This window comes from Notothenia coriiceps, unplaced genomic scaffold, assembly GCF_000735185.1.
Source record: "Notothenia coriiceps isolate Sejong01 unplaced genomic scaffold, NC01 NC01_scaffold00011180, whole genome shotgun sequence".
NCBI lineage: Eukaryota > Metazoa > Chordata > Actinopteri > Perciformes > Nototheniidae > Notothenia > Notothenia coriiceps.
Genome location: NW_011343881.1, coordinates 208,595 through 222,767, shown reverse-complemented (window position 1 = coordinate 222,767; position 14,173 = coordinate 208,595). Strand labels below are relative to the sequence as shown.

At 37.2% G+C, this 14,173-nt stretch overlaps 1 protein-coding gene across 1 annotated transcript; it reads left to right on the top strand.

Annotated features, from left to right (window-relative positions):
• The first annotated feature begins 104 nt into the window (after positions 1–104).
• LOC104946497 (cytohesin-3-like) lies at positions 105–8,924 on the top strand. The gene is made up of 12 exons (XM_010772339.1): positions 105–183; positions 448–512; positions 2,227–2,293; positions 3,848–3,966; positions 4,677–4,757; positions 4,913–5,025; positions 5,271–5,419; positions 6,015–6,126; positions 6,436–6,512; positions 6,619–6,690; positions 7,258–7,406; positions 7,813–8,924. The coding sequence occupies exons 1-12, from the start codon at positions 166–168 to the stop codon at positions 7,886–7,888; spliced, it is 1,098 nt and encodes a 365-aa protein (XP_010770641.1). The 5' UTR covers positions 105–165; the 3' UTR covers positions 7,889–8,924.
• Positions 8,925–14,173: the final 5,249 nt, after the last annotated feature.

The window sequence follows — 14,173 nt, the reverse complement described above, 5'->3', positions numbered from 1 at the left end:
CTGTGAGAGAGGGAGCGGAGGCGTGAGCTAGGTTGTCAAGAAAGTGCACAGTGCTGCTGAATGTCTACTGATTGCCTTCCCAAATATACTTTTTCCCCAGGTCCACCAAGACTAGCCCCAGGAGAGAGGAGGGATGGTGACACCTATGGGATTCACACATTTCAAATGCTGGATGACATTCAGGTAATGTGGTAAATATATCCCTCCAAGGTCTTACAATAAATCCCTCATTATTCTTCTCCTGGCTGCCTTGACAAAGCTCTCAGCACACAAAGGCATTTCATTCAACAAGTTTCAATGAAATATTATTTAAAGATCCTCTTTTATAACTGACGGGGACCAACCGGCCCTGAGTCATCAAGCATTGATTCTATGGGGATCTGTAATAATGACACATCTTGGTACTAAGCTTACTTCACTGCTCTCATTCTCATCTCCCTGTCTCAGAAGCTGAGGTTGGAAATCAATCACGTCATGCCAGATATCCACAACCCCTTAATGAAGGAGCAGAAGTGAGTATTTTTTTGCTTTTTTTTTTTATATAGATCAGCTTCTCTATGACTCAGCACGGTCTTTCGCTCTTATTTAAGCGACACTGGCAGACTACCACTTCACTTGTAGTAAGTGCTCAGTTTGAACATTTCATACAAGCAGCATTTTGTTCTTTTTCTTTTTGAGTCAGAAGTCAACATATTTTCGATTAGATGCTGCACTTGCAGTGTAACCTGTAAACCTGCCACTCAAACCTTTCACCCTGATGTTTTTAGAACTGCATTTCTTCTACTTGACATAGCCTGTATCAGTGGTTCCTCGATTGCAGCCTCACAGCTCTGTCAACTGTTTATCCAGAACGTCAAGCTAACTATTTGAACCATTGATCCATTCCTTTTGATTACAATTTCAGCTGTTTATCCTTTAGATTGACCTACTTATTCAGACAATGACATTACTTTTAGCCAACTATTCCAACTGTTTATCTTAATTTGTTTTTTTACTGTTCATCCATTGTTTTTAGATAGTTTGCCAACTTTAGTTAAAGATGGCAATAATTATTTCAACTTATAGTTTATTTCTAGTTTTAGCTACGAAACATTTTAATTTCAACTATTATGACTATTTATATTGTTTATCCAGGGCTCTTAGCGACTTTGCGATCCACTTTCAGGTTTACTGTTTTAGCTGTTAATCATTACTTTTAGTTACATTTCAACAATTTATCTGTAGTTGTAGCTTTACTTGTTTACTTGCTTGCCAACTATTTCTTGTGCACTCTCAACACATGACTTAAATGTGGATATTCAAATGTATTATGAACCATGGAGTATAAGTACTTCTGTTATTCACTGATGTTCAAAGTCTTGTGAACATTTTAAGAGATTATGTGCATGTGGCTGACTTGCTATTGCTTTTGACGCTGATTTCAGAAAGTAAAAATTGCATTTCATCTGTATGATGACACTTCATTTTGCTATAACTGTGCTACTGGCTTGATAAACACTGTTATCAGTAGGCTACTGGACTGCTAATCTCACCCAAAAACTATAAATACAATTATGAGATACACCTTTAAGAACAATTCAGATAATGCTCTGAGGAATTTATTTTAGTGAATAGTTCAATGACCGAAAATTAATTGATAAACATGTTGATAGTTTTAATAGTTGATTTATCAGTCTAGTTATTATCAAGTCGAGTCAAAACTCCAAATAACTTCTCGTTTAAACATTTTGAGCCTCAGCAACACGCCAACATATAATGTTTTTGTTTTTGAAATGTCTTTATGATTTTATGTATTTCATATAAATATACAGTAGTAAAACTGCAAAAATGTGATGCTGTATCCAGATTGAGAAAGCAGACTACACAGTTGCAAAAACATGACTTTTTCCCTGCAGAGGGAGTTTCTCTCCCACAATCCTCAATTATAGCCCTTTGTTTACTTCAATGACATAGTGACATCACTATGTAAAACTCGCTTCTATTGGCTGGCACCCCCACACATTGGTTGTGATATGCTAATGGGTGGATGATCTCTAAGCTGTTGACCAATCACCACAGAGACAGCCAGCTAACCAATCAGAGCAGGCTGGGCTCTGGTTTCAGACAGAGGGTGAAAAGTATGAATTTGTCAATGAGCATAATATGTCTGCTTTATTTAATAATTGTATTTATGTTGTATGATATACTAATGTAAAAATTGATTTGAAATGTGTTCCTTTATTGCAGTAAAAATGTTGTGAGGAACAAGAGATTCTTACGTGGGAAAAAGAAATTCAACATGGACCCAAACAAGGTGAGTTTATTTCCTGTTTTATAACAATCGAATAATTATATTCAACATTTAAAAAATATGCTACAGTGAGTAAAGGGGTAGAAGGTCAAATCAAACTTTTGACTTAAGCTCCCCTGGATCTGAAGGTCAACAGTCTGATGACAGTGAATATAACTTGTCACAGAGCTGATGTAGATTAGAGTATGTGTCTGTCTGTGTGTGTGTGTTGTGCAGAAACGCAAACTGTGCACAGATGCAGAGGATGATGAATAGCGAGAACAGCCACATCCTGTTCCCTGAAGTGGTGCAGAAGCGCCACTTCACCACAGCGACCTACGTCTTTTTCGCTGCTTCCTCTCTGCGTACTCGGTTAAAAACTGAGTCCCTCGGCACGTGACCGTTATGAGCCCAGGCCTGAGGACACGTACAAGTGGGAGGAGGAGAAGTTTTAAGGCTTCTTGGGGTTAAAGGGGTTTTGAAAGTGCAATAGATATGAAGAGCTACTCAACAGGAGTGCACACTCAGAAGAAAAGGTCATATTCGAAGTTTTGGATGTGAACATGCTTTGAGATTTAGTAAGATAAAGGTGTGCTAACCTTTTTCGCCTTCTTTTTCACGGTGATCAATGACGAAGAGTGACTCAGAGGAGTAGAAGAAAACTTTCTTGATTATCAACCTGCAGAGTTGGCACTGCTGATAAGAATATAAACAAGCTTTGGCCAACATAAAAGCTTGTCAGGGACGTTCACAAACTACAGTTTCTATAGGAAAAGCCAATATTCAATCCACATTTCAAACTAGCTAAAGAAATGTTAATGCCTGCAAGTGACCTTTAGTCAACTTACACAAACATTAACATAATGGCCCTTTCTCCACCCCCCTCAAATATAACATCTAGCAAACTAATCCACTTCAATGCTCCATTGTAAACTACATTTATTCATCGAATCACATGATGCTATGATGCTCCATTTATTAGCTAAAAAAAGGGCCATTATACAACTTATGTTCACTTGCTGATATTTATTTAAGTATATCCCACATTTTCTGACTGATAATTGTGTTTTCATAAATTCCTAGAAACCAGGAAGAGTTCATTTAACTGCAGTATCAAACCCGACCCCAGGGACTGTATAGAATTATGTCAAAAGTAGTGAAAAATTACCATTACAAATTCCCAGGGCCCATGTGGTGACTTCAAACTGCTTGTTTTGTCCAACCAAGAGTTCAAAACTTAAAATACAAAAATGTAAATAAAATAGGTGTAAAGCATTTTTTGTATCATGTCAAAAGGGACAGTACAATAGCATTGTGTGATTTTGAATGACCGTTATAAGCAAAAACCATTCTGCTGCCCATGGGTCTCTTAATCAAAACAATAACAAAGGATGGAGTTTAGTGGCGTCGTAAAGTAGTGTAGGATCATGGGACTTGTCTTCACCACCATTGATGTCAGCTTCTTCCATTACTTCAGTGTTCTTGTTCAGTAGGGTTTTATTTTGAGTACTAAATCAAAATATAAGGTACTCTTTGTTAACATGGACATAACTGATTTGCATGCTAATGTTTTTACAGGGTGTCCATTACCTAGTGGAAAATGAATTGCTGGAATGGCGAGCAGAGTCAGTGGCTGAGTTTCTTTACAAAGAGGAGGGACTGAACAAGACCGCCATTGGCAACTTCTTGGGAGACAGGTAAAGTGCTCAGACAAAATGTGAGCCTGGTGGTAACTAACTGAAATGGGTTGTAATAAAGCAGCGCTCTCTAGGTCGTCCTCAGACGAGCCCTCCATCGTTGCTTCCAGTCATCCCGGTTCTCCATACATCTGGCCAGTTCATTGGTACTTTGTGCTCCTGCGTCATTAGCGCAGTCTATGCTAAAGTGCACAAAACTGCAAATAATCGAACGGCCACTCGAGGCTGGCTCCAAAATGTCGATCTCCAAAGACCCCCACGTTAAAATGGCCAGAATTAGAGCAGAAATAAACGTTTTTGAAATAATGGTTTTGGGGTCTATAGCTTATATCCCTTTTGTTGACCACTGCACGGGATGTCACTTTTATAAAACTCACTTGTTTAAGATATACTCGGGCTTAAAGTTATTAAACCGTATCACTGGTTGCTTTGAATGACAGGCGGGTGCCGTCAAAGGTCAGGATGTAACTTCAGGAGGAAAACCGTGGCTGAAATATATCCTGATGCCACAAAATGAAGCATAAACATTCATTTAGATCAAAAGCAGTGGTTGAATAAGTACTATTTACTTTAATCAAAAGAACCAGTGCAATGAACACCTCCAGCCAATTATCGGCCAAATGTACTCATTCCGCATGTAAATGTTTTTTTTATTAAAGGGTTTACACTGCATCTTAACATTGTGTTAACTATATTTGAATTTCACACAGGGAGGAAATGCATCTGCAGACACTGAAAGAGTTTGTGGGCCTGCATGAATTCTCCGACCTGAATCTGGTGCAGGCGCTGAGGTTCGTCTGGCAGAATTTATTTGAAAGTCAGCAAAAAACGTTGCAGCAGTTTTACCTTTTTTCTTGTTTTCTGATGATGAGGGACTTCTCCTCCTTCTTCACAGTGTGTTTGATATTGTGTATGCATGTTGTTTGACTCCTCTGCCATCTTGCAGACAGTTCCTCTGGAGCTTTCGTCTCCCGGGAGAAGCCCAGAAGATTGACAGAATGATGGAGGCGTTTGCAACTCGCTACTGCGACTGTAACCCAGGGGTCTTTCAATCCACGGGTACGAACAACAAAGGCGCTGCCTGACTCACTTTCTCAGACAGTCCAATTAAAAAGTTTCCCTAATTTCATAAATATCTGTAGAAGACAAGTTATCCACTGTTATATTTCTTTCTTTTCACAAATCACAACAAGCATTGCTATCTTCTCATCTCTGCCTTTTACTTATAATGGGGTTTTATTTGATGATGAACAGCTGAAGGAAACTAACTGTGTTGTGTGTATTTGTGTTGATGTGTGTTACAGACACATGCTACATCCTGTCTTTTGCCATCATTATGCTCAACACAAGTCTCCACAACCCCAACGTGAAAGACAAACCCAATCTGCAGCGATTCATTTCCATGAACAGAGGAATCAACCACGGAGAGGATCTGCCCACAGAACTGCTCATGGTCTGATGCTATTACCAATACTTCTGTTTAAAAGGGATGGTTCACCTCAGAGTTGAATTGAAAATGCCATATAAATGTCATATAGCAGAACTAGATGGCACTGATCCTTTGCTGCTCAGAGACTAAAAATACATGTTAAAATCTCAACAGCAATGTCTTAATATAATTAACAAAACTTGTTGTGAGCAGTTTCAAGTGAACTACACCGTCCAATCACATCACAGTGCGGAAGGAAGTACGAAAGGCTTGTTGCCATGTGTAGTTTGGTTTAAAGGAAATCTTTCTGATATGAGACCGCTTACTAAAAGACCTGAGGAATAGCTTGCTTACTAAATATAAAAGTTGGAAAAAGATAACTTATTCTCATATTGAGTTTAGTGCAGGATACGTTTACACATTTCTTGCCAAAATAATTTTGTACAGGTTTTTTCTCCTTGGCTGTGGAACATACTGTATGAACAAGTTGTTTTTGAGCCTTTAGACAACAGTAGACTTTAGCCAAAACTCTGGTTTGATTGACATTTTTTAAGGGAAACCAGACTTTCGAAAACTTGAAATATTCTACATCTGATGTTGAAATTGTCATCTCTTCCAGAAACTTTATGCAAGCATCCGCAGCGAGCCATTCAAAATCCCTGAGGATGATGGGAACGACCTCACGCTGACGTTTTTTAATCCAGACCGAGAAGGCTGGCTCCTTAAAATGGGTGAGAGGATGATGTTTTTGTAACACAGAAGATAAGGCTGGAGGCTTTTAGACTCTCCTGTGCATTAGGGCCATTGTAAGTAAAAAAACTAATTGTGATTGCGGAGCCAGAGGAGGGCAGCTTAAATTCTCTGATACAAATTAATTGAGAATAAATGTGTACATTAACCATAAAAAAAAGATCAAATCGAACATTTACCCTTAGAATAATTGATTTACTTAAAACTCAAAAAGCTTTAATATGCTGTTGTATTTAGAGAAGATTACAAAAAGAAAACGTTTTCTTACAATTATTTTGTCTTTGTTGAAGGTGGGCGAGTTAAAACCTGGAAGAGGAGGTGGTTTATTTTAACAGACAGCTGCTTGTACTACTTTGAATACACCACAGTAAGTATCTGTCTTTCTGCTGCTACAAAACCTTTGCTTCAACAGTAAATATTCTACTTGGAGTTTAAAGGTTGAATCTGTGTTTAATATCCGCCTCTTCCTGCAGGATAAAGACCCGATAGGTATTATTCCTCTGGAGAACCTGTGTGTAAGGAGTCTACCAGACAACAACAAACAGGTATTTGAGTTTTTAAATACTGGGAAAGCATTTTATTTAAAGGCAACTAAATAATAACATTTCTAAAATGACAAAACATTCATTATCAGAATGAAAATCTAGAAGAATGGAAATATTACAAAATAAAAAATAACCCTCCCATAACTAGAGATAAATTCAGGGAGATTCCCCAAATGTTTAGTTACACAATCCTCTCCTCTAGGTTTTCTCCTTAGATAATGTGTACAAGCTAGGATGTAACAAATCTTAAATGTTTATTTCAAGAAGCTGGAATGTTTAGCAGTGATGAGGATTTCATGGCAGTGGTTATCTGTAATTAAGTGATTCTAGAAGAATATCTTCCTCTTGCCACATTGCAAAATGTGTTTTTCCACTCGTTTACTGTGTATGTGTCACTTTTACAGCTGTGGGACCATGTATTTTTAAACTGATGTTTAGAAGTGTGCTCTGTCCCTTTTGAATAAACAATTAAAACACAATCTGCAATCAGAAAGCTCATAGAACAAACAGAAAGCATAGGCACAAAGTAACAGTACAGCATGTGTGTCTTTGTCTGTGTTTGAACAGTATTGTCTGGAGTTATATAACCCTAAAGGACAAAAGATCAAGGCCTGCAAGACGGAGAACAAAGGCAGAGTGGTGCAGGGCAAACATCAGTCCTATAAGCTGAGGGCCGCCGGATCCGAAGAGCGGGACGCCTGGATGGATGCGATCAGGTAAGAACTGTCTACGTTATGAGAACTCACAGGAAACATGTCAAATGTCTATAAATATTTCAAAAATTTCAGAAACTATAAGGAAATTATCAAGAAAAAATGTATAGAAAATACCGGAAAAACCTGTCTACTAGTAACAATTGCCGATTCCTTTGTAAGTCAAACAATTTAAAGATTATACCTTGAGAGCTGTAAATATTTGTTTTTTTAATCTATTTTCTTTCATTATATAGATTTCATATATTCATTAATAATCAATACTAGCAGTTGCCCAAGCTACTGTAGAAGTGACAATGCCTGCAATACAGAGAACATGGTCACTTTGTTGACATAAAGGCAATGAGAAAAATCTACTTCTACTCTTGATGATCTCAGTTTAAAACTGAATTCAAAACTTCTCTTTCAGGACATGCATCACCAAAGATCCGTTTTATGACCTGGTTTCTCTGCGAAAGAGGAAGGTCACAGGCAACACCTCCTGATAGGACTGAAACACAAGGCATTGGAGGAAAAGTATTTTAATCCTGCATGATGTGTGAATACATTTGTATAGATGAATCGCCCTGTGAAGTTGCCAAACGTGAATAGCAAAGCGTTTCTCAGAAAGGTTCAAATTGGGAAGTAACATTTGTTGAAGTGTAAAATGTTGGTTAACTATTTTTGGCGTGTGATTTTGAGTCTTGACCTTACTTCTGCAAACTGCATGCACTACTGCACAGACTTCAGGGAATGCTAGTCCTACTGACAAACATCTGCTACCAGAGAAGTGATCGAAGGAAGGCTTGATAGTGTCCTAAAAGTAAAACTGAACAGGCCTACTGGGTGCAGGTCCATGGCCCCTACGACCAAAACTCTTCATCAAGTGACCGTGAACTTCTATTGCAAAATAATCTATAAAATATGTCCAAAACCATAACAAAGTGAAGAGAATGAAGAAAAAACATGGAATACAACCAGGATAAGATGAAAGATTACCTAAAAATATATAAATGGTAAATGGACTGTACTTATATAGCACTTTATCCAGTCTTTACGACCCCTCAAAGCGCTTTACATGCTACATGTCGTTCACCCATTCACACCCATTCATACAGAGCAGTGTACCTTACTCTAGGACCTAACATGCATACACATTCACACACCGTTGGCCATGGCATCGGGAGCAACTCAGGGTTAAGTATCTTGCCCAAGGATACATCGACATGTTGACTGCATGGGCTGGGATCGAACCCACAACCTTCTGGTTGAAAGACGACCGCACTCCCTCGCAGCCACAGTCGCCCCATTACAATGGAAAACATGGAAAACATCCACTAAGAGACAAATTAATACAAAAAGAAGAACTCAAAGGGACAACACGGAGGTGTAAAGTTGGTAGGGGAAATGGATGCGAGCATTCACAATGTGTTTTAACAAGATGCAAATAAACTGCAAACATTGTAAAAAGTTCTAAAAAGATATATAAAACAAGCAACAAAGACCAACAGGCCAAATAAAAGAAAGAAACTAAGAATAAAAAATAAGGACACAAACATACCCCAGTAATACAAAAGAAATAGCCAGTCCATTTTGTCAAATATCCTCTGGGCTATTTGGAGTAACAATTATTTATTATTGTTGACTTGAAATGTCTTTTTATTAGAATATTTAAACATTGATAACTTAATCAACCAATCTTACTTTTAATAAATGTACAGTTTTAGTGATTAAATATAGTGCCTTCTTTTTACATTTGAGCTCTTGTTCAAAACGTTGATTCAACAAAAATTTTTTTATTCCACGTATAGTAAACATGACCTTTTCGCAGCAAAAACAGTGATGAAAATTAATTTAATCTAATTATATATAATTACTACTATTTACACATGATGATGTGACAATTACATATAACTTTGTTGCTATTCTGTTGTCACTGAACACATAATTAAAAAGGTACAGGATTTGAATTATAAAAGCAGAGTCAGTCATATTAATAAGCTCACTACATGAGAGACATAGACTCAAGAAATCCTGCAGAGTCCGACTAAAACTCTTACTATGTTTAAAATCGCCTAGCGCTGCAACGACTTTCTTTTTAGTATGCTGTCTTATTAGATGACCACACTATATATCACATCATATAGACATAGCCTGTAATCTAGTTGTCTATCTCATTGTATTTATTCTTTTAATGTCTTGTATTATAAGTCTCTTTCTATTTTAATGACTGATTGTGTTGTCTTCTGCTACTAATGTTAAGTATTCTATATTGCAGCCTCCCCAGTTTTTTGTTGTTTATTGTCTTGTATTTATGTTCTTTCATTTTGTAAGCACTTTGAAGACACTCTGTCCTTTGCGCGTTGAAAGGAGTGGGTTCTGGTTCTCTCTCTTTTGTCATTCTGCTATACTATAAAACTTCTGTAGCTCTATTGCTTTTACCTCGCAAAAAAACTGAAAAGATTCTAGTCATATTGAACCAATTTTATGTATTTAATGGATGATAACGCTATTTAAATGGTTTCTCATTCCTGTACAGAGTAGCTATAGGTCTCTATTCTGGAGCTGTGACACAATCGTTATGTATACTTTATGACGTTCATAATTATACGATGACTGAGATTGAAGATGGAGAGAATTAAATCAGCCCATGCTGGTAATCCAATATTCACAGCTAGAGTGTGTGTATGAAAAAGGTATTGTCTTCTGTAGTGGATCTTTCGATCTTTCTAGATTTCATTTATTCTATCATTGGTCATTCGTCTCAAAATGTAGATAAGCCATTTTGTCTGTGACACATGGACTCTATCTTGTATTGCTGTAATTGGAAATGATGAGGCAAAGTGGGAAGAGCTTAATCTATTGTGAAACCCTCGGGCAGATTCAGAAGGATAGACGGATTGTGGAGCGAGTACGCATGTCGTGAAGTGTAGAAGTGTCAAAGGGGTCTGAAGGAAAGAAGCGCTTAGGGTGGATGCTAACTTTGCTTATTGTAATGACGACAACAATGTAAACCCCTTCCCAATGGAAAGGTAGCAAAGTGAAGAAAGATCTCAACTGNTGTGTTGTTATCATGGGGCCAGTTTTGGGAGAGTAGGAAACCTCTGCGGATAATTTGGCATCCGGTAGAAAGCTCCAGAACATCTGGATCTAGAATTGTCAGAGGACAATTCTAGATCCAGATGTTCTGGAGCTTTCTACCGGATGCCAAATTATCCGCAGAGGTTTCCTACTCTCCCAAAACTGGCCCCATGATAACAACACAATTTAATGTTTAAAATAAGTGTTTCTCCTACAATGTTCCGCTAAAATTGAACTTATTGGAAACGTTTAGGGTTAAGTACACAACTGAAAAAGATAGATAACATAGATCTATTTGAGATTTGAATACCCAAAAGTTACAAATTATATCTTACATTAATAAGGCTGATTTTGGGTTAATTAAAGCACACTTTATTTGAATTTGTGTGGGTTAGTCCCCAATTTTGTGGCGTAAAAATAAAGTAACATGTAAAAAGCTAGATAAGTTTTAATTTGGTCTCAAATGATAAAGAATACAACTGAATTGTCAAGTATCTGTTGTAGAAAATTAAAAATAATTTCCACATATAGAGCCAAACATACAAGATAAGTCAACATTACTGAATAGATTGTTACCCACAAAATCTATTAGCAGCATTTGAAGTGAATTCTACTAACCTCCCAAATCCCACAAAAGCCTTGATATTGTTTTTTGAACAGTAGCTTTTCCTCCTTATATTGATTAAAATAAAAATGATAGCGTACCTTTTCCCCAGAGGAAGCTGTCTTTTCTCCGTACAGCCATGTTTTTTATGCAATGTGACTGATGGCTGTACAGGAAACAAAACTGTGAGTGTGAGACCGAAAAAAACTCAGTGCTGCTATTTTGTGACACTGTGGCGCCTCTCAGTTCACTCAGCAGCCTCTTACTTCATAGTGACGTGCACAGCAAAATGTTGTGTGTGACATTTCTTTAATAAACGTAGATGTAATTCATGTTACAACTGCGCAACATCGCTATTGCACATGTCTTATTACAAATAAAAAAAGCAACTACACCTACTGTACTACTATTACTACAAACCTCATTAAGAACCATACAATTTAAAAGGACAAAATATGACAAACATACACAAAAGGGGAATGGCCTATAAGAGGAGCCACACTTTATCTTTTAATATACCAAAACATTTTTCATTTGCATTTAAAGACTTGGGTGTCAAACATGTTCACTTCTGCAAGAAGGAAACCGCCTAAACAGTGTGCGGTTACCTCCAGTTTAAATATGAGGCCCCCTCTAGTGGGGCTTAACACCTCAGAGAATATAAAATACAGAAGGATGTATTTCTGAACAGGGGCAGTGGCTTTGACCTCCAAAATGTTCCACAAAAAGACACATACCACTCCTAATAACCACAAATAAACATATAACGACAAATAGAGAAATTAAATCATAAAAAGGTGCAAAATCGCCAAAGAGATACTAAATGATGGCTTTTGACTACCAGTGGCGAACCGTCAGGGCCTTCAAGGTATTCAGAGAATACCCTGGAACACAAAAAATCGATTTAATTATATAAATAAAATGTATATAAAATGAATAAATGAGAATGGTATCTGTGTTGTTGATCTGTAATATCACAGTGTTACGTTGATTTGTTTGTCCTTCTCGGACCATGCACTACGCATTTCAGTGGTTTTGTGTTAGAAAAGAAAGCAACCAATCAGATCTTGTTCTGGGTCTCTGGGTAGAATATCCTTCAGCCAAGGTATTCTACATCCTTGATCGAATGCCCTGGCCGTTGCACTGAATGAGAGCGTACGTTTGGACTGACAGTTTGATCAACCAATCATATATTGATTTGTAGCCAATGGGCTGCGGCGGGGGGGTGTGTGTGTTTACAGAAGGTCCAGTTGTGATAGACACGGTTCGCCACTGATAAAACAGCAAGAAAATAAGGTGTTAACTGAACAAACAAACCTCAGTGACATAAGAAAGAACAGGGTGGCTTGGGCAAACCAAATAACACAGAAGGGGTTACTAACATCGTCACACAATACAAAGTTAATTGACCTAGGCCAAACCCCCCTCTGATATTAAAGCACATGGTTTGGCCCAATTGGCTGCTTCAAATAATTGAACCCTTTAAGCCTGACCCATCAAATAATAGGAACATTTGAATTTTCTGAAATTGAAGTGTTCATTGCACCGTTTAACAAAATAAAGAATATATATATTTGGTTATTATTTACATATATGATTTGTTTTTGTATGTTATTTGATACATCAGGCGCTTATGGGAATGTATTGAACAAAACAATGTCTCTTTTTGAAACAAAAACAAATATTGAGTATTACATTTGGAAGATTTTGAACATTTCAACTGATTTTCTACAGTTTATTTTAAACAGGCACCAATTAGCTGCTTCAAGGATTTGAGTTTAATCAGCCTTCCAGTGCTCGAACGTGCCATCGAATCTAAACAATGTGGGGTTGAAGGTAAATATACAGCTTGGCATTTTAATGAACTGTGTTTTGTTGTTTCTGTGGTTTACTGCAACTGAAATATACCTGTGAATCTAATGGAGCTGAGTTGCATTGGGATTGCATTAACATCTCGTTCACCCTCATCTTTCTGCAGCGTCGAAGAGTGTCACACTTCCTCCTCCATGGAGTTTCCCTCCACAGAGCTGTCAAACAAAACACTTTAGATACTTCAGGAAATAATTAGCACCTTGCTAGGCGCTTAGAAACAAATCTCAGTGTTGCTCAAAATGTGTTTTGGGAACAGTCAAAGATGTTCTTTAGTAACACAAACAAACTTCTTACGTGTGACATGAATCACTTTCACACATCCTCTAGGTTCCCACCAGGTCCCTCGGAAACTCCCACTTATTATATTTATCATTGCATGTGTTTAAAGTTCAACTGAACAGTTTGCAGAAGAGATTTCAGTGAATCAGTAAACTTGTACACGTATTGAATTCATTCACATGTAATTACAGTTTAGTGTTGTATTGGATGTAAGCATTCAGTTTGATGACTGGATTGAAACAATATCTATGTTGACGGGTATTTCAAACAGTTTGTAACATTATTAGTTTGGGGAACATGTGCTAAAATTAACAAGCTAGTCCAACTGGCTTATACTTTCATACTTTTTTAAAACAATTCATCACGAGCCCTGGTAACCCTAAATTGCTGCTTAAAGTATTTCAAGAAAACACCATAAAAAAGAACAACCATTTGTAGTTGCTGAGTGGAAAATTAAAGAAAATGCAACGCTCTCTAACTAAATCACCATTATTATTATTATTATTATTATTATTATTATTATTATTAAATGTATTGTTTTAATTCACATGCAATAACAGTTTAGTGTAAACATTCAGCATGATGACTGGATTGAAACAATATCTATGTTGACAGGCATTTCAAATAGTTGTAGTTGTAACATTATTACAACCCGTGCTAAAATAAGATAAATAAGGCTAACTAGCTTATACTTTCAAAAATGTTTTAAGACTTAATCACTAGCGACGATAACCCTATGTTGCTGCTTCCAGACTACACCACATATATAGAAAATGTCCGACCATGTTTTAGTTGCTCACTCTAAGTAAGTGGTTGAAACTGAAAAATGTGACGCTGTCTAACTAAATCACACAAATACAGCTATTCCATGTAAACTTATTTTGATAAATATTGTAATATGTCTTAGCTCCCATTCACTGAGCCTCCTCTGAATCAGCTGGAGGCCCTTTGGGAA